A 19608-nucleotide genomic window follows, 5' to 3' on the forward strand; every position below is an offset into this window, starting at 1 on the left:
GCTTGCTTGCCCCTCTTTTGTGTCACTTGTTGCGCTGGTGAGAAGGCGCCCTCGTCAATTCAAAGCTCTCAAACGTCCACAATCCCACTACAATAGCTACGAACATCGCCGCTTCTATCTGCGACCAGCCACCCCGTGATGACCTGAACTTTCGGAAACAATTTCATTACCCCTCGACATCGTCACTGGTCCTGCTCCCCCTCGGTTGACGAGTCGAAGAGTTGACCTTCCCCGCAATGACGGTCGTCAAGAACCCAGAAGCGGGCGCGAGCTCGTCTGCCCCTCCCCCGCCACCAAGATGGCCCAGCGATTTGAACCTCAACAGGACGGACAGCGCTGAGGTTCCCGACGCCCTCGTCTCTGACGGATTCAGCTTGCCTTCACTGGAGGCCGAGACCGAGGCTCCGCCGGCCTACGGAGACCTTCCTGATCAGCTGCAGTTCAACCAGGCGGGCTTCGAAGCCGGCGCCAATGTAACGGGTAACGTTCAACTCCTACCACCAACGCCGCTCACATCACGAGATTCGCTGACAAGTGCTACTAGGAGACGGCCGAGTCAACATTAACATCAACCAGAGCGGCAATCGCCTGGCCGAGATCCTCGCCCCGACGCTGAGAAACCAGCTTCTCGCCGACAAGCGACCCCAGGCACCCCTGCCTCCAGCCTACATCCCCCCGAGCCTTGGAGGCCAGCCGGGCCAGACCCCTCCCCCGCAGCTCAACGTCGTTATACAGATTGTCGGCTCACGAGGCGACGTCCAGCCCTTTGTCGCCCTCGGCAAGGTGCTGAAAGATACCTACGGCCACCGCGTGCGAATAGCCACGCACGCGACGTTCCAAAAGTTTGTCGAGGAGAATGGGCTCGAGTTCTTCTGCATCGGTGGCGACCCCGCCGAGCTCATGGCCTTCATGGTCAAAAACCCCGGTCTGATGCCCGGCTTCGACACACTCAAGAGCGGAGAGGTTAGCAAGCGCCGCAGGGGAATCCAGGATATTCTGCTCGGGTGCTGGCGCTCGTGTATCGAGGCGGGCAACGGGTTGGGTCCGCCACCAAAACCGCATGCCAAGGATCAGCCGCTGGACGAGCACTATGGAATACCTGGGGACCCGACGCAGAAGCCCTTCGTAGCTGACGCCATTATCGCGAACCCGCCGAGTTTTGCGCATATTCACATAGCGGAGAAGATGGGTATTCCGTTGCACCTAATGTTCACTATGCCGTGGACGCCTACGCGCGCTTTTCCTCACCCGCTGGCCAATATTCAGTCGACAAACACCGACACGGTCATGACCAACTATGTTTCTTACGCGTTGGTTGAAATGATGACATGGCAGGGCCTCGGCGACGTCATCAATAGGTTCAGAGACAAAGCGCTGGATCTGGAGCCCATGTCACTGATTTGGGCCCCGGGTGTATTGACGAGATTAAGAATCCCCTATACGTATTGCTGGTCTCCGGCACTGATTCCCAAGCCGAACGACTGGGGTCGTGAGATCGATATTTCAGGATTCTACTTCTTGAACCTGGCCTCGGCGTTTACTCCAGAACCTGATCTAGCTGCGTTCTTGGCTGCAGGGCCCCCTCCTGTCTACATTGGATTCGGCTCTATCGTGGTTGATGACCCGAATGCCTTGACCAGGATGATCTTCGATGCTGTTCATCAGACAGGCGTACGCGCGCTGGTCTCCAAGGGCTGGGGCGGCCTAGGCGCGGAAGATGTTGGACTTCCAGAAGGGGTCTTCATGCTGGGCAATGTACCCCACGACTGGTTGTTCAAGCATGTGTCGGCAGTCTGCCATCATGGTGGCGCAGGTACTACTGCCGCGGGTATTCAGGCAGGCAAGCCCACCATCATTGTGCCGTTCTTTGGTGACCAGCCATTCTGGGGTGCCATGGTCTCGAGGGCGGGTGCTGGTCCAGATCCCATTCCTTATAAGGAGCTCACGGGAGATAAGCTCGCGGAGGCCATCAAGTTTGCTGTCAAGCCCGAAACTCAGGCTAGAGCCCAGGAGCTTGGTCACAAGATTCGCGAGGAGAAGGGTACTGATTTGGGTGGTAAGAGCTTCCACGACCATTTGGACACCGACGAACTTAGGTGCTCTATTGAGCCTAGTCGGGCGGCCGCTTGGCGTGTAAGGAGGACGAAGGTCCGTCTGAGCCCCATGGCTGCCGCGGTGTTGGTAGAAAGGAGCCTGATCAAGTATTCTGATCTCAAGCTGTGAGTCCTCGCGCCCCTTTAGTCACTCCACACAAAGTGACAACTAACATTTCACAGCTATCGGCCCAAGGAGTATATCACGGAGGGCCAGCCATGGGATCCTATCTCCGCGGTCTCAACGTCGCTCGTCGCAGATATCAGCAGTATTGGTATGGCTGTGGCCGATTTTCCCAGAGAGCTGTTCAAGAGTCGTAGCAAAGGAGAAAAGTCACCAGAGACTTCTACGCCTTCCCTCGCGGAAGCCTCCTCGAGCAAGCAGTCTCTTCATCAGAGCTCAAGCAAGCAATCTCTACATCAGAGTGATAAGGCATCAATTGCGGCTCCAAGCACGCATGCATCGGAGTCTTCGACACAGCTAGGCCTCATGGAAATGGAGGGCTCTACCCCGACGCTGCCGCAATCTCCACAGCCAGACACACTGTCGTTAACCCAGTCTCAGACGGCTTCCACTGCTCCTTCCATGGTCTTCAGCCCTCCCGATGGTGCGTCGATTGCTCGTAGCGAAACTACTCCATCAGAACATGCGTCAACGACTCAATCTGTAAGACCACCCAACAGTCCGGCGAAGAGGTCGTTCAAAGAATCGATGCCTGCAAACGTGGGTGTCGATGCTGCCGTAGCAGCTGGAACCAGCGTTAGTCGCATCGTTACTACCGGTGTGAAGACACCGATGAACGTGTGCCTCGGCTTGGCAAGAGGTTTCCGGAATGCCCCTCGATTGTACAACGATGACACTGTCCGGCCGCCCGAGAAGGTGACGGACTTGGCAAGCGGTATCAGAATAGCTGCCAAGGAATTCGGCTACGGCATGTTTGATGGCATCGGTGGACTCGTCACTCAGCCGCTCAAGGGTGCTGAGAAGGAAGGTGGGATAGGTCTCATCAAAGGCTTCGGCAAGGGCATCGGAGGTTTGATTCTCAAGCCCGCATCTGGTGAGTTGAATCCGTGCCATCTCCCGTGCTCAATCCCTTGCTATGCTAAGAATTACCGTTGCTAATTAATACAGCTGTATGGTCCGTCCCCGCGTACACCATGCAGGGTGTTCATGCAACTCTACGGAACGCCTTTTCGAGCAGTGTCCAGAACTACATCATTGCGTCTCGCATGAAGCAGGGACAAATGGACATGGAAAGCGCCGGCGCCGCGGAGCGCGAAGACGTCGTTGTGCGTTGGAACAATGTCAAATTTGACCTCAAGAACTTCCAGGCCATGAAGTTGAAGGAACAGCGAGAGAAGCAGAGGGCCGAAGGCGAAGGACCCTATGGACAGCCCGAGAAGAGTCTCACGGCCCCGGTCACTGGCTGGGCCCACACGAGGAAACTGTCCTTTGAGGAAAGGAAACAGCTTCATGCTCGAAAGGAAGCGTGGAAGAAGGGTCATGTCGAGGCCGTTGTCCCTGCCTCGAGGTCGGATCTGTCGCTTTCAGAACCTAGCTCAATGAGTGCCGCCGAGGACGAAGAATTTGAGCGCGCTATCCGCGTATCCGTCGCCGAAACGTCGCGCGGCAACGCTGAAGAAGACGCTGCGGTCGAGCAGGCTATCCGCGCAAGTGTCAATCACTTCCGCAGTTCCGGAGTTCCTGACATACGAGCCGAGAAGGCCGCGCCCCTCGACAGAGACGCCAAGAACCAGGACCAGGACCCGTTCACGAGCGCCGAGCTGGAGATCACGGACGAGGAGTACCAGCGGCTCATCGAGGAGGCCATCAACCAGAGCGTGTCCCTCAAAGCCGCGGGAGTACAGCCGGGCGAGGGATCGCACGGCGACGACGAAGAGTTCGAGCGCGCCCTCGAGCAGTCCCGGATTGCCCAGCAGCAACCCCCCGCACACGAGGACGACGAGGAGCTGCAGCGGATCCTGGAGGAGTCTAAGAGGCAGCACGCGGAGGGAAACACAAACGAGGAGGAAGAGTTACGGAAAGCAATCGAAGCGTCAGAAGCCGCGCATCGAGAGCAGCAGAATAGGGACGCCGCGGCGCTGACGGAGGAGGATGTCGTGATGGAGTACGTTAAGAAGCAGAGCCTTGCCGAAGAGGAGTATCGACGGAATGCGTCAAAGGGTAAGGGACGCGATGTATCGGCGGATGCTGACGACGAGGAGGATGAGGAGCTGAGGAGGGCGATGGAGGAGAGTTTGAAGATGAGTGGGCGGCCGGGAGGGTCGAGCTCTTACCAGTGATTCTTTGAGGGTTTCCTGCTCCTCTATTTTCTTTTCCTTTGCAATAATGGGGTTTGAGGAGATAGATAGATGGCACAGCACATCCGAGATACCATTTTAGTTTTCCCGAGTCGCAATCCGATTCTCATGCTCTCTAATACTACGTATCCAACATGGAGAAGCGAAGCGGGGCGGTTCTCGAACCCGGGACGTGGCCTAATCAGGAAACCGAGGTCCTCAACGATACGGCATGATTGGTTGAGTGAGTGAACGACAAGGCACGGCCATAATGAGATGAAGACAAGAGAACATCGGATCACATTCACTGGATGTCACTTGGTTCTAAAAAAAAAAAAAGTATAACAACTAGTGGGTGTATTGGTTTCTCGAGTCAGTCTCCACCCATAGAGCTGGCTGATGATATGTAGTCTCCCTATGGTACAATTCTCTACACAAACTTGCTGGGCAAGTATGATTACTGGCCACTTCCTGTCGTCTACTTTCGTTCCTTATTTTTCTTCCGGCTCAGTAGGAGCTCAATCGCAAAAAGAGCAAGTGTATAGCCCGATCGTCGTATTATCCTTCTCAGATTTGCATTACTTCGTGTTCCTTTTGCCCTTAGTTTCAGTGCAATTTCTCCTTCAAATAGATCACTGCTGCATATCCTGCGCAACAGTTTGTCGTCATTCCGTGAGCGCACCATGGGCACTTCACCGTCGTAGAGATGAGTCCGCTGACTCCCAGCTTCCGGTCCTCCACCATGCTATCGGGCTTTGCCATACATTCGTAGACTTTGCTCGGCATGTCGTGCAAGAACTTGCAACTGCAGCATTCCACAAGCATCTTGGCAACGGGCTCGGGGATGCCGTTGGGAGGTACAATGGATGCACGTGAGACGCGACTGGATCGCGGTGGCGGCATTGATTTGCGGGCTTCCTCGAGATAATGTGAGGGATTCGAAGGCCCCTTGGTGGACACAATCGACTTCCTGGAAGCTACATCCGCAGGGAATGAAGACTGCGAGGCTGCTTTGGCGTGTAAATTATTCACAGAGCCACGCTTTGATGAGCGGGGCGGTGGTGGCGGAACAAGAGACCGGGGCACGAGAGGTTGATGCTTGAGCTTCGGAAGGAAACTAGTGTCAAGTGCGAGGTCAGGACTCGAGCGGCTCTTAGTCAAGCTCGGGTGACGCTGGACGACGCTATGAACTTCCTCTTGTACCGGTTCAATGTTGGTGCTGCTAATTTCCTCAACGTGCCCATTCTTCCCATAATCGTATGGACTCGTCAAAGAAGCGGATGTCAGTGGGGTTGCCATCGCGGATGTCTTCGAACTGTCGGTGTGTATTGGAGTGGGATAGCTCTGCGACGAGTCGCTGTCTTCGGCATCAGCAACGCTAGCCTTCCTACCAAACTTCTCCGTCACCAAGGCTTCAAGCTCGTTGAGATGAGCCTCATGATTTTGGACCGGAATTTGAGGGGGCAGGCTGATCCGTTGATTCGTAGCAATTGGAGAGGCTGTCTGCATCGCTGCCTTGTGAGAAAGCCTGTACGACCGAGTGTCATTCGTAACAACCACTGTCTCGTTGTCGACCCGACCGAGTTCTCCGTCCAAAGGCGGCAGCCCCTTTTCGGATTGCGGCCTTGAAGAATTAGGAGTGGTGGCGGGTGACGGAGAAGGCAAGGACTCGTCGCATGAAGACATCGAAGATCTGTGTGTCGGGCGTGCTGATGAGTCTCTCGAAGTCGACTCAGTAGACTCGGCAAACGGACGAGGCGGGGCTGTGAAAGGGGATGGCTCGTCGGTTGAGTACCTAGAGCTTGACGTTGAGTCGGGTGTCATGGTAGTGTCGCGCGCCGCTCTGGTAAAATAATTGGAGACAGGCGGCTTGGATGATCCCGGAGTCGACACTTTCTGGAATGCGGCTTTGGCTGCATCCTTGAAGCTTCTGATGGCTGCTCCGGGGGTAGCCGGATGCCTCTCACGCGATGCCGATCTTTCGGGAGGCAAAGGTATCTCTCTAGACATCATTCTAGACATGGGTGGTCCCTGAGACGTGGACCGGTCGAATGATTGCTGTCCCGGGCTGCCTGCTGGCGGTGTGTAAGGAAGTCGGAATGTGAGCGTGAAATCTTCAGCCGAGGCTGATTGGTCTTTGTAGCCGCCGAGGCTAGAGAGCGATCCGTTACGTGGAGGGAAGTTGGAGCCCATTGGGCTGCTCTCTGAAGAAGAGGAGTATGCTCGAGATTGAAGTGGGCGATTGGAGGCCGGAGGATAGTGAGATTTGGCAGAGACGCGAACTTCGTCTCTGTAGCCGTTCATGGATCTTTCTCTGCTTTGTTGGCGAGACTGGTGAACGTAACTCTCTCTTCTTCGTCCTCGCTCTTGCTCAACCACAACCTCGCTAAGTCCGTTATGAATCTCCAACTCATCGTCGTTGGCGGGCACTTGCGATTGCTTCGTGCCGTTCATCCATTGGTGAAAGTTGCTCACATCAGGTACAGGCGGTGCTGTGGGCGAGACTAAAGGCTGAGACCAAGAAGAGGTGTTGATAGAAGCGGATCGTGGGGTCTTGGGCCCGTATGAGTCTTCGTCGTACTCGTCAGGTCGCTCTCCTTGCGGGTCGAATGAGAAAGAACGCGGCAACGCTGAAGGTGTCATTGCTGGCGGGGTTACCCTGACTTCAGGTCCAAATGAGTGAGATCTCTGACCGGTCAGGAAAGAAGGCGGATTAGGTTTTCTGAAGGGAATGCCGGCGTCATTCTGTCTTTTCTGCTCCAGCTTCAAGCCGCCAATGAAGCCTTGGTCATCGTTGTTGTGAGACTGATTATGGGTCTTGTGGCCTGTCAAAGCAGCTTTTAGCTGCATGGCTACCGAGTCTGACCGTTGTCTGGCATGCTGAGGACGGATTGAAGGTGGTGGCTCATAGAATGCCTGGGCGCTGGCTGACCGAAGATGCTCATTGACGAACACGGTTGGGCTAGAGATTGACCTCGATGCATTTGGAGGTCTTGGCGGGGAAGCTTTGGTGTTCGGTCCAGCTTTGCTGAGCTTAGCTGCCAACTTCTTCTTCACAGATTTGGCCTCCTTCTCGGCTTGCTTCTCGGCCTGTTCCTTTTCCTTCTTGCGCATCTTGGCTTCGATTCTCTTTTCCTTCTTCTTGTTCTGACCAAAAGATTCCCAGCTCGGTGAGTGGCAAATCGAGGAGGCGTCGTCGGCAGTCGGTTCGTCGACCATATCGACGTCGAGGAAGGTCACTGTCTTGTGCTTGTGCTCCACCGATTCCTTGCGCTCCGACCCGCGATCGATTTCAGACTTGACGTTCGAGGGCGGCGGAACGGAAATGGAAAGAGAAGGCAAGGCTGTTGCTCGGCGGACTGCTTTCATAGCAGAAGGTGGTAGCTCCGGTTTCTGTGTGGGAAGTTGAGCTGATGACTCCCTCCGACGAGACTGGAGAGGAGCTATAGGCTTCACAGGCGGAGCGGGATGAACTGTAGGAAAAGGTTTCAGTTTCGGAGGTGACTGGGCAGGTCGGCCATGATTAAGCTGTTGCTGAAGAACCTGCTGAAACGCCAGGTGAGAGGGATGGGTCGCCGCAGGCATGGACTGATGCCCCTGAAGACGCTCGAGCTACAAGTTGAAGCGTGTTAGTGGGTGGGAGCTAACATAGCCAAATTGGGTGTGGATGCGACGTGGTAGGAGGCGTCAGGTTAGGGTGGGATCGGCCTACCTTCCGAATGTGTTCCAGCTCCAACATCTTTTGAAGGCTGTCAGACCGGCCGCGTTGCGGTTTGGTCGACTCGCGTTGAGCCCCCGTTGCAGTCATTCTTGGGTATCTTGTCGTGCTTGTCTCGAGGCGTATTTGGAGGTGGATTATCGTAAGTGGAGCAGTGGCGTCGAAAGTGGGAGAGGATAGCCAGCTAGTTTGTGTGGCAGATGGTGAAGAGAAGATGAGGCGTTGCTAATGGAGGCGTTTCTGCGTTGTCATTTCTTCGTGATGCTGATATGGCGTTTGCTAATAGTGACAGACTAAAAGGTGATGCAATAAACAATTTGTCGAAGTGTAATTGCGGCCGAAAACCCCCAGGGCGTGGCGGTGAATTGACGTTGTAGAGACGTCGTCGCGCAATTTGAGGTGTGGCCCAAAAAAAAAGACGGTGAAAGGTGGGCGCGTATCCGTAAAAGTCGAGACGGAAGAGTCAACAGACGGTCGAATTGGGTATGGGAGAGGCTAAGGCCAACGAGAGAAAGTGCGACAAAGTAACGTTGTCGTCGTGAATCCAAGGAAAGTCGGAAATTTCGAATTGTCTAGCGAGGGGCAGTTACAGTTACGAAAAGGGAATTCTGGAGGAAAGAGCAGGGTAGGGTTGATATTTGGGAAGGAGCCGGGGTTCGCTGAGACTAAGAGGGGTTCTCGAATGCGGGATGCTGGTCCTGATGCTGATGCTGGTAAGAGACGGGAAAAAGGAATACCTAGAAGGAACTGCAGATCGGGATGAGCTGGATCCTAGTCATCGGAGGCACCTTATGCAGACTGCAGACCTGGAGCTTGTTTACAACACCGCAAGCACCTTGACCTATCTTAGAGGGCAAGGCCAACAAGATGGCAACGACACCACAGACGTTTAGCAACCACCTTGGACCATTGAGTGAAGTCAAATCATGGTCAGATTCTATCAGGTCTTGCCTGCACAACAACCGGGAAGAGCCATGGCCATTGAGCGGGACACGGACAGGCGTAATGAGATGGCTACCATGGGGATGCCTTCTCAATGAGCAATTGGTGTGAGCGCGAGGTAGCCAACGCGCATATTAGCTAAGGTAAGCCGCTCTCATCCGACATCGTGCAGACTACACCAGGCGGCTTACCCCATAGAGGTCAGGGCAACGCGAGATGGGATGGTGATCAGCCCTTTACCGGCCCAGAGCACGTCTGAGTTGAGGTTCGGGAGCGAGAACAGGTGCAGCAGGGCAGAGGTCCCGGCACACATTCAGCTGGACAGTGCCTAGAGAAGCTGCATGATGTAGGCAAAAACCAGTACCAAAGAAAAGGATTAAGGTAGGTAAGCAAGTAAGGTACCGAAGAGACATGATGCGCCAATAACTTGGCAACTAGGTATCGGCAGGACCTGCTCAGCGCACATTGTTGCTTGAGGACGGGAACGGAACCTGTAGCAGGCACTTTAGCAGCAGGCAGCTAGAACAATGTACCTTGCCGTGTCATGTCATGATGGTCATATTGCTTGTTACAAAGGAGAGCCATCGGGGTGTTGCATGTCATCTATCCGTTGGCGGGTGGTGTTACACAGCGGAGCAGTGGTTGTGGCGGCGAGAGTAAGAGACTTATCCAATAGCGAGCCGGAGAAGGTGTCTTCGATTGCCCCTTCACCGCAGCAAGATGGTTGAATGGCTGGTTATCATGCCGCTTGCCATGCGAGGCCTTGTTGAGTTGTGGTGTTCGGGAGGGTTCCCTTTCCTCTACTCCGTAGACACATGGGAATTTTGAGTTGCGACACTCGATACGAGCTTTTGAGGTGCGTTGGACGGTTGGAGGAGCTCCAGCTGGACCGGGGACCGCTGCAGACGCCAGTGACGCCACCCCTTGGTATCCACTGTTAGCGAACACCGGCGATTTTATCCTGGCGATCAGCACCGGGACATGGCTAGCTTAACACCCACCGGCTATTTTGAGAAGGAGCAAGCGGGGGGCTCTGCTGTTCCCCCTGGCTGTTGAACTTCGTTTGCAGTAAGAAAGAAGCAAGCAGGAACGCTGGTGTTCATTGTTTCCCCCACACATTACCTTAGTGATCACACAATCGTGTGAGCGTTTTCCCTCCGTGCCTTCCATTCCTGAGAAACAAGGCAGTCAGAGCATCCCCGGCCGTTGGCGTAGCGTCCTTTGTGGCTTCTGCCCGCAACCCACCTCGTCCCGCCGCCAAAAGCCTGACCTTATTCCCATTCCCTCGCCTCACCTGAACTTGAAGCTGTGGATGACCATGTATGTGGACCCAACCAGACCGACGACATCTTGGCGACTGTTCTGCCCGTTAAACTTCAATCACAGACCTTTTCGAACATCAGTCCCTCGTCCGACCTGTCTCTCGTCATCAAAGTTTATGATTTCTGCTATAGACCCAAGACCAGCTCGTCGGCACGAATCATCACGCACAATTCAGTGGTCACTGACGGCACAACTCGTATTTTGCACCATCCCATCAACTGACGCCTGCATATTGTCCACTCATAAACACTCCCACACCACCACCACCACCGCTGACCCCGACCTGCATGCCTTGATCGATGGGCTCCCTGTCTTCCATTCTTGGCTCGCCTCAAAGCCCTCACACAGCGAATTCGTCCGAAAAGAAGGTGCCGGCACGCAAGCGAGAAACGAACCAAAAGAGACAAAAATAGTCGAGGAGTCGTTGTGGCATACGCCCACGCCAGAATGACACACAAGGCTAGCCTGCCCTCAACTGCCTGCGTCTACACTACCGTCCACGTTATCCACAGCCGGACGTGGTCGTCAAACAACAATTCAATCTTGTGGATTTCATAATCCTGGTCCCCCTCGTCGCGGCACCATCGCTCTCCACACGTCACCGTACCGGGCAACCCCTGGCTCAATCGATCAAAATTGCTGTTCATCGGCGTCCCTGGAGCTAGTCCACTTCGGCAAGGGAGTCCGAGCCTCGCCTTATACCTCAAACCAAAGCTACCCTCTTCTCACGACAAAGCGCAGAGCGCACAGGCTTCGATTATAAGCAAGGTCTAGGACCTTCTTGCTGAAGCCGAAAGGCACCCTACCAGCCCGTCTTTGGATCGACAATGGCTTGGCCGTCCGACCGCCCGATAGCCTGCAGAGCTGTTGCCCAGTAATTGCTGATCTTGGAATCACGTTTCTGAATTGAGCGACCATACGCAACTTTTCCACGCAAATATGCAAGCGACTTGCAATAAGAAATCGCTTGTATCTTGATTAGCAGACGCCCGCAGGCTGTGTCCTGTCTGGCGAACCTACTACCCTACTTATACAGTGACACCGCAAGTGCTCAAAGCATCCCAACACCATGGATGCGGTTACGCCTCGTAAACGCCAATGTCCAAAATCGCTACCCAAATAAACCAACCCATGAAGAACATGCAGGTCTACAAAGCACATCGCGATGCTAATCGAGCATGCCTACGCTGCATTCCGGCTCGTCGTCCGCTCGTTCCGTTGCATTTGCTCCTCCACGGACTCAGGGTCCGGGCTCACGTGCATCCAAACCTCATTGCCCTTCTCCCAGCTGATCAGTCCCGAAGGCATGCCCGATCCATCGCCTTTACCCATCAAGACCCGGTTCTTGTGCCGAAACCATCTCTTGATCCGCAGAGTTGCTTCGTTGTCCACCTTGAGGCGAACTGCGATCCATTGGTCGTCCGGTCGGTGATCGTGCGTCACCACAGCAAGTGGTTCTGTTGGTGGCTCTGTTGTTTTCAAAATTTCCTCGTCTACCCAGGTGTTGTACTTTGTCTGCTCCGGAGGTAGCGTGATTTTCAAAAACTCGAGCGACGGTGATATCGTCAGGTAGATGGCTCGCAGAGGATTCACCAACGTCTTCATGAACAGATCTGTCCAAGTTGAGTACAGAACTGCAAAGTCTGTCTGGGAGAGATGGGTTGACCCCCGGATCGTCATCATCCAGGTGAGCGCGTTCTCGCCCCTTGCCTCGTTGCAGACGTCGACAAGTCTGTCAAAGTTTTCTTGCCAGTGCATAAAGGCTTCCGATCCGATCGACAACAACGGTTTCTTAACCCGGTGACTGGGGTTCTCTCCTGCGCGTGGCGTCGCCGGGCCCCAAGCGTCAAGAATGATGCCTTGACCAACCCAGCTAAGCGACTCGGTCCGCAAAGCTTCGACCGTCGTTGCTCCGCCAAACGAGTGACCCATTATCGTCACATTGTCGAGAAACATCCTATCTTGCCAGTCATCCCATACGATGCCTGTAAGCCCTTTGGAGCTCGACGCCACATTGCCCTTCTTTCTCAGGTTCATGGCTGCAACTTCGTGCCCGCGACCACTGTCGATATATCCAAGGATGCGGAAGGCCTCCTCGATTTCCGTCATTCTCATTTCAATCTGCGCAGCGCGTAGCTGCATATCAACGCCCTGTTCATTGTTCGGTGCCGTGTCCTGCTCGTTATTCTTGGGGAAAAGATAGTCCACGCAGTAGTGCTGCCCAGAGTCTTTTCCGTTCTTCTTGTTCTTGATCTTTTTGGCATTGACCGTCTCCAAGGAAGATTCGCTATCGGACACCTCCCGATGTTCCGGGAGGTTCACATAGGTCCTCGCACCGCTCCCATCCCTGTGCTCGATTGCCACAACAATGAAGCCGTAACTCGCCAACTCTCCACATATGGAGCTGTAGCTCATCCTCGAGCCGCCCAGGCCGTGGCTGAAGATGATGACTGGGAACTTTGGCTTCTTGCGCGAGCTCGACTCCTCGTTCCTCGCCGTCTGACCCGTCGGACCTTCGTCGCCCAGCATCTCTTCAGGCCAATGCTCTGCGAGCTTCGCGTTCCTCAGCGCGGGGAGTTTGGTGAACATGGAGGTGGCGGCGATGTAGGCCGTTACGGGCAGATGCGGGATGCTGAACTCCTTGGCGTAGCCCTTGCAGGTGAGGACCCGCGGACGCGGGAGCCATCCGACCCGTGAGAGCTTCGGCTTCTTGATACCGCCGGCCTTTTCCCCATTCTTCTTGCCGTGATGATAATGCTGCTGCTGGTCGTGGTGATGATCGGGGGCGGCGTGGTCGTCCGTCTGGGTCTTTACGCTGCACGGGTAGTAGACGGCGAAGAGGACGGTGTCGAGCCTCAACAGCGGGACGTTGTGGCGCCTGAGCTCCGAAAAGGTGCGCGGTTGACGGACCGGTGCTTCGATTTCGAGGAATCCCACGCCGTAGGGTCCCGTGTAATAGGGGAGGGAGTGCAGGAAACGTTCTCTGAGTGTTTTGGGCGGGTTCGTGTCGGATCGCCGTTTCCTGTCCTCGGTTGAGGCCTTCTTCTTGGTTTCTGAACCCATTGTCGGAGAGAGAGAGAAAGTCCTCAACCTGCCAGGATCGGGAAGGATGCTCAGCAGGTCTCAAAGAGGTGAGAGTCGAGTGAGGTGCAGGGGATATCCTATGCCCGTTGACGGGGAAGTCGAACGAGAGGACGTGGGTTGCTGTGGAATTTAGATGTCATGGCGGTACGGGTAAGCGTGGAGACACAGCTAGGAGGGAGGTCCCGGGGTTAAGGTAAGTAAGTAGGTGGGAGGGATCGGAATTGGGGGCTAAGATGGGCTTTGCATTCCCAATGGCGCGTGTCTACAAAGTATGTAGGAACCCTAAAGGGAAAAACAATGAGACGGTAAAGGGGCCCAGGACAAATCGCGCGCCGCACGCTTGACTTTTTCTGTTCGATTGGTGGTCAAAGGGGGCTGTGAGATTAAAACGTGAAACCGAAGAGCCCGGAAAGGACGCCTGACGTCATTGGGAGAAAACTGCCATTGACAGTTAAAACCCCGGATTCTTTGAAAAGGATACGGATACGCGCGCACATCACTTGTGGGAACTTGGAGGAGTGGGCAGGGGGCGGTCATTATCGACAAGGGTTAAACTCCCAGTATCCAGTCTAGAATCACAGACACAGCCAAGTCCCAGTTGGCAATCGCATGGCATCCGTTTCCCAACCCCATTGGGGTATCCAATTGGAGATAATCGTATTCGCAACGTGGGTGCTTTGATTCCCGTTTGTAGGGCGACGTAGGTTTCACTCAGCGAGACATGTGTTTTTGATCCGTGTGCTGGGCATGCGCTTCTCAACTAATACACAGGAATGCCCAGAAAAAAGGGATTCAGCGTGAAAAAAAAAATGAAAAAAAAAAGTCAATTTCAATTGGCTGTACTCTGCAGGGTTGAGACAATTGCTGGATGCCTCGGCGCTCGGGTATTGCATCCATCTGTCTCTCTCTACCACTCCACGTCCTCCCACATGCTTCTTTCTCGCTCGACGGCCTTAGGGCTACGGTGAGGCGCACCGCCCATCCGGCCATCGTCCGGACATCTCGAGCTCAATCCTTCGTCGCGACGCGAGCCCGGAGGGCATCGTCTGGCCTCTTTTTTCGTTTTCCTCCTCTTCTTTCCTTCCTGGCCTCTCAAATTCCTCTCCTCTCGGCACGCGACCTCGGCGAAATCTGTCATTGAAGCCGTGGATGAGTGATTCCAAATGGAAGTTTTAGGTAAAAGCTCGCGTGCCTGACGATCGTGGCTAGCCCTGATTCGCCTCTGATGGCGGCGCTAGAGTGCGCGATATCGGGTAGTTTCTTTCGGCGATGCAACCGGAGAAGGTGGGCCCAAAATGCGACGGCCTGCGGACTTATCGCCGATTACCGCCGGATGGCCGGAAGTGATCCGCCGCCGCCTTCATGAGAGTGGACCCGATGACGCCAAGACTTATTCCTCTGCAAATGCTTAGATCCGGTCCGACTACGACTTAATTTTGGTTGTTGGGAAACCGATTGTCTAGGAGATTGTCGTATTGCCACAGCTCTGGCTGATAATCCATCGGTAGTCTCCAGTCGGCCATATCCATAAATCCGGGGAAGAGCTGACCGTCATTGGGCGACGCTAATCCTGTTGACAAGTCCATGAATGGTGACGTTTGTTGTTGCTGCTGCTGGTCCGCCATGGAAAGACTTGTCATGGAACCGAGGACATCGGGGGTGCTTCCGTTTATACTACCGCTACGGGCCGTTCCTGGTCCGGACATCTGGGGAGAGAAGACTCCCTGCATCGCACCCGCGGAGCCGGGCATCATCGGCATACTCGGGGCCGGGAGTGGGACTTGCTGAACGGGAAGCATGTGTGGAGGCAAGGTCGGGGTGTTTGCCAGGACCGTAGCCGCAACATCGGCGATGACCTTGATGATTTGATACGAGATGACACTCTGGTGGTACGGGTCGTACTTTTCAAAGAAGGAAATGACAGTGCGAATTAGGTCGAGATCACGGCGAGCTCGGGGGTTATTTTTGTTCTGGAGAATATTGACGAACAAAATGTCAACGCTCCAAGCGATTTGATAGAGCAGGTAGCTAGAAAGCGAGTGTGAGCTGCGTCATTCATTACATGGTTGAGATGAGGACACTTACGGCGTGTATGGGTGCTCGATCTGATGGTAGTTCAGCAGAGATATGGCAGCACGCGATGCGCTCACGCAAAGCGCCAGACTGGGGCCTATATCACCGGCTTCTACTCCCTCTTGATCCTCCAGCGTGGGTAGCCGGAAGGCCGCAGAATGGATCGCGACGACGAGTTGGAAGTAGGTGAAGTGCAACGTCGTCAGACACACCAGCCTAGAGTAGTCGCCGTCAAGCAGGGCATCGACGTTGTCGGCGCGGATCATCGGAGGGATACTCTGACGCCATTCTGTCAGCTCGTTATCGAGACGGCGGATCTCGGCCTCAAGCTCGGCCGCAGGAAGGCCGCTGCGAGAATACAACGTCGTGGAAATGCGCCCCTGGATCTGGGCAAGGCGGACCTGCTCGAGGAAGAAGTTGAGCGTCACGTCGTTGGGGTAGTAGTACATGCTGTACCCATCGGAGGGGTGCTCTTCGGGGAGGTCCAGGAGGAAGTCATCGCTAATGAGGGCAGGCTTTCCGATCCGTAGCATAAGATCGTGGTCGATCACGTATGCGTGCCAGAAGAGACGACGGCGGTGGAGGTGTTCTGTAGGGATCAGCTGTTGAGGGCGCGCAAAATTCACGTCCGGCTCTGGCCGATGATAACCTGCCATCAAGAGAAGTTGGACCGTGAGACCCATGATGGTGAGCGCAATATGGTTCTCGGATGTGAAGCTGAAGTAAAGAACCTGCGGAAGGGGTCAGTTCTTGTAACCTTGGGGGGTATGAGCAGTGTAGGAGAACCAACTGTTGACAGTAATGCCCCAATCGCCAGAGGCGATGGTGTGCGCAAGATGATATTGGGTACCATTCCCAGCGCATTGTGGATGTATTTCTGATACTCTTCCCTATTCCGCATGCCATTCCTCTTGCGTAAGGTATGGGCAATAATAACGTTGACCGCCATGCGCCAACCTGGATCCGCCGGCGGCTGGCCCTGGAAGTAAGACTTGAGAGCTGCTCGTACCTCGTGCTCCTGGAACAGTCGTATGCCAGTGTTCATGGTCACGAAAAAATCTAGGTTGGATTGAATCAGTGACTGCACCGTTGTGATAGTGAGACCCACTTGAACCTGGGTAGACGGTCGAAATCGCTCGAACCACCTGGCTAAACTTACCGTTGACACATTCCATAATGACATGGTTTGGAGGTAGAGGATGGTTCGTGTCGGCAGGTTCAAGATACGGCTGAACATTGCCATACACGACCTTTGGTTGCATAGCTTTCAAGGCATTGCTGAACCTCGAATCGCCAATGAGAAGCTCGATTTGACCCAGACCTTGCGGCGAGAGTAGGGAGCAAGCACCTGGCATATGAACACTGTCAACAACCACGATCTGGAAGGACCAATGGCATGAGCAAGAAGAATCCATCATTACGTACCTGCTGCGATTATCGTACTTTCGTCAGGAGCCCCAATGTAATACGGTCTTGCTCCGGTCGAGGCTGACGAAGTAGCTGATGGCGGCGATGGATAGTTGTCAGGGTTTCCGGAAGACGGGCTTGCACTACTAGCCTTACGCCTGGACAGGGGCGATGGGTTGTTTGACGATGTCGTCGCCAGGGGTGAGGCATTTGAGGCACTTGCCTTTGCCGCCTCACTGGCGGTCGGAACATATTGCTGTGGAGGTGTCGGTCCCTGGTCCGGCTTCTGGAGCTCCTCCACCAGCCTCTCCATCTGAGCCAGTCTCGAAACTACATCTTCATAGAGTCTGTTGAAGGCAACACCATAGTGAATGTGTCAGCCATCCACGAGCCAGCAGAATAGATCGGAGATAAGGGTCACATCGACCCCCCCTTTCCCCTCGACAGCAACTAGTGAGTTGAGGGCCAGGATGAGGGCAGCGAGTGATTCGCTGGGAAGGAGATGAGGTTCACTCACGGTCTTTGGCGACGTCCCGACGACCGTCGTCCTTCGGGCCAGGCACATTCCAAGCCATACCTAACGCAGTTTGAACAAATTGGCGTCTTGTGGTCACATCTAATCTGTAGTTGCAACGACGAGCCGTCCCGACGGTTAGCCCAAGATGAACCCCACGCGCTTAGTTGCTCGGTCTCGCTCTCTCTCTCATGAATGCTGGGGTTGAATTATTCGCGCCGATAGGCGTGAAGATCAACGGCATCCAGCATCCTTCCAAAGAGCGAGGGCGAACCAGCCCACCGGGACAGGAAATTGGACCCTTACCTTGCGGCGCCGGCATGGAGTGCAAGCCAACGGACGCGGTCTCGGAAGTGCGTCGGACCCGCGGTTGGCCGCTTGTCCGTCTGGCGGTGACTGATGGTCTTCGGGGCTCTGCTCCATAACTTTGATGCTTGGCGTCGAAAGGAGACGGACTGATACAAGTGCGGTAGGGTAGAGAAGAAAAATAGAATAATAGAGCTCCGTGTCCCGTATGGAGGGACAACTTTCTTTCAGTCTTCCTTGGATCAAACGTGGGAACCAAGAACGATGAACCGGATTGTTGGGACCAATTGACTCGTAGGAGGATGGGAAAAAATGCCAGCAGAGCGGTTTTTTCTTCTCTCCTGCGAGGGTCTCCGAGCGAGAATGGTGGTGCTCCGGTGCGTGTTTGGGCTTGAGCTCTCCTCTCAGGGGAGGGGGGGACAGGGAATGGTTAGGTAGGTTTGGGGGCTGGAATGGGTTGTGTCCGCGAATGTGGTGGGTTGAGGCTGTGGTTTGTGTGTGTGAGAGAAAGACGCATGTGCAAATGTGTCATGGATGTGCGGCGTGCCGCAGAGGCCCCTCCCAAAGAGTCTCTCCTTCCAACTTGCCTGGCGTCTCTTTCTCTTTGTCGGCCCTGTGTGCCTGGCTTTTTCTTGCAGCTGTTTCCTACACCCTAACGTCACGCCCTCTTCTCTTCTCGTTCCCGCACCTGGGCAAGTTGCCCGCCCTCGGTACACGGGTGGTTCCTGCGCCTCTGGTCTCGATCCTCTTTTCTTTTGTCTGATGGATCCTCTCACACTCTTTTCTTTCCCCTCGATGCCGTCGTGTAAGTCCTGGAGCAGGTGTCGCAATGATGCAAAATACGAGTATTGAGAGTGAGTAGTGTATGAGTGTGATGAGCGTCTGGTACCAGGCGGCTGGCGCGGAAATAATCGTAGTCCGTCGGAGTGCGCGGATTTCAAGGGGTGTCTCCGTGGTTATGTTATAATGAGTGATTGTCTGCCTGTGGCCGCGACGCATCCTGGTGCTTGTCTGGTGTTTTAGGGGCGAAGCTTAATCGCCCAACTCTAATCTCTGGCCCTTCTTCATTTTTGGGTCGTCCTTCCGCGGGTGGGGGATGTATTGGGATGCGTCACCGAAGATCGGACCGCGATTTTCAACGAAATGATGCTTTCACCGGGGCTGGGCAGCAGTAATTATAATACGAAGACGTGACTTTTAAAGGTATCTCTCTACAAAACTGCAACAGCCAATATATAATCCTATCTAGCCCTGCATCCATAGTCACGGTCCTGCGTCTGATCTTTCATCATCCCAGACTCTCCCAAATGACAATGGGCAAACCTTCACGTTGGAAAATTCAAACAGCCGCGACTTTATCAATCTAGCCATCTCCACCATCAATCTCCTCCACGAGTCATGTTGCCTTTCCACTAACCGCCTAGCTTACAAATGGTTGTCACTTTGCGGACGAATACCGTAATCTCATCACTGCATTACGCCGCCAGCAGTGAGCACGCCAGCAGCGCTCGAGTCCCAACGGTCACCGGCTTTGGCCGTGATACTGATCGGCACCGACTATCCCGAGTGAAGCACTACCATGGTGCCTCGATGTAAGATGCCTTTCGCCCGTAGGATTACTCATCTTGCCAGCACATTCTCAAGTCCAAATACCTTGCTACATAATTACTCCGACGCGCCGTCGTCTATGACTGTTACGTCCGCGCCAGTAGGTGTAATGTCAGTTGGTTATACAGCGGTGATCCATGCGGCACCGCCCTAGGCATATTACTCTCCGGGACATAGGGTACGGTTCCAGCAAAGACAAACTAATGAAATCTTGAGGCGGAACCCCCGTCATCACCAAA

The 19608-nt window shown here is 54.5% G+C and overlaps 4 protein-coding genes across 4 annotated transcripts; 1 reads left to right on the top strand and 3 right to left on the bottom strand.

The window, feature by feature from the left end:
• Window positions 1-236: 236 nt before the first annotated feature.
• CABS01_13957 (glycosyltransferase family 28 domain-containing protein) lies at window positions 237-4397 on the top strand (the record flags this gene model as incomplete). Its single annotated transcript, XM_060547298.1, has 4 exons — window positions 237-480; window positions 545-2219; window positions 2277-3151; window positions 3226-4397. 4 exons carry the CDS (start codon window positions 237-239, stop codon window positions 4395-4397), a joined length of 3966 nt encoding a protein of 1321 aa, XP_060394411.1.
• Window positions 4398-5000: 603 nt separating this feature from the next.
• Window positions 5001-8202, bottom strand: CABS01_13958 (uncharacterized protein; the record flags this gene model as incomplete). Its single annotated transcript, XM_060547299.1, has 2 exons — window positions 5001-8006; window positions 8107-8202. The coding sequence occupies 2 exons, from the start codon at window positions 8200-8202 to the stop codon at window positions 5001-5003; spliced, it is 3102 nt and encodes a 1033-aa protein (XP_060394412.1).
• A 3357-nt stretch (window positions 8203-11559) lies between these two features.
• Window positions 11560-13440, bottom strand: CABS01_13959 (platelet-activating factor acetylhydrolase; the record flags this gene model as incomplete). The annotated part of the gene is made up of 1 exon (XM_060547300.1): window positions 11560-13440. One exon carries the CDS (start codon window positions 13438-13440, stop codon window positions 11560-11562), a length of 1881 nt encoding a protein of 626 aa, XP_060394413.1.
• Window positions 13441-14891: 1451 nt separating this feature from the next.
• Window positions 14892-17878, bottom strand: CABS01_13960 (fungal specific transcription factor; the record flags this gene model as incomplete). The annotated part of the gene is made up of 7 exons (XM_060547301.1): window positions 14892-15489; window positions 15547-16265; window positions 16325-16593; window positions 16694-16882; window positions 16960-17288; window positions 17519-17562; window positions 17762-17878. The coding sequence occupies 7 exons, from the start codon at window positions 17876-17878 to the stop codon at window positions 14892-14894; spliced, it is 2265 nt and encodes a 754-aa protein (XP_060394414.1).
• Between the last annotated feature and the right edge of the window lie 1730 nt (window positions 17879-19608).

This window comes from Colletotrichum abscissum (genome assembly GCF_030869225.1).
Source record: "Colletotrichum abscissum strain IMI 504890 chromosome Unknown Scaffold_49.1, whole genome shotgun sequence".
NCBI lineage: Eukaryota > Fungi > Ascomycota > Sordariomycetes > Glomerellales > Glomerellaceae > Colletotrichum > Colletotrichum abscissum.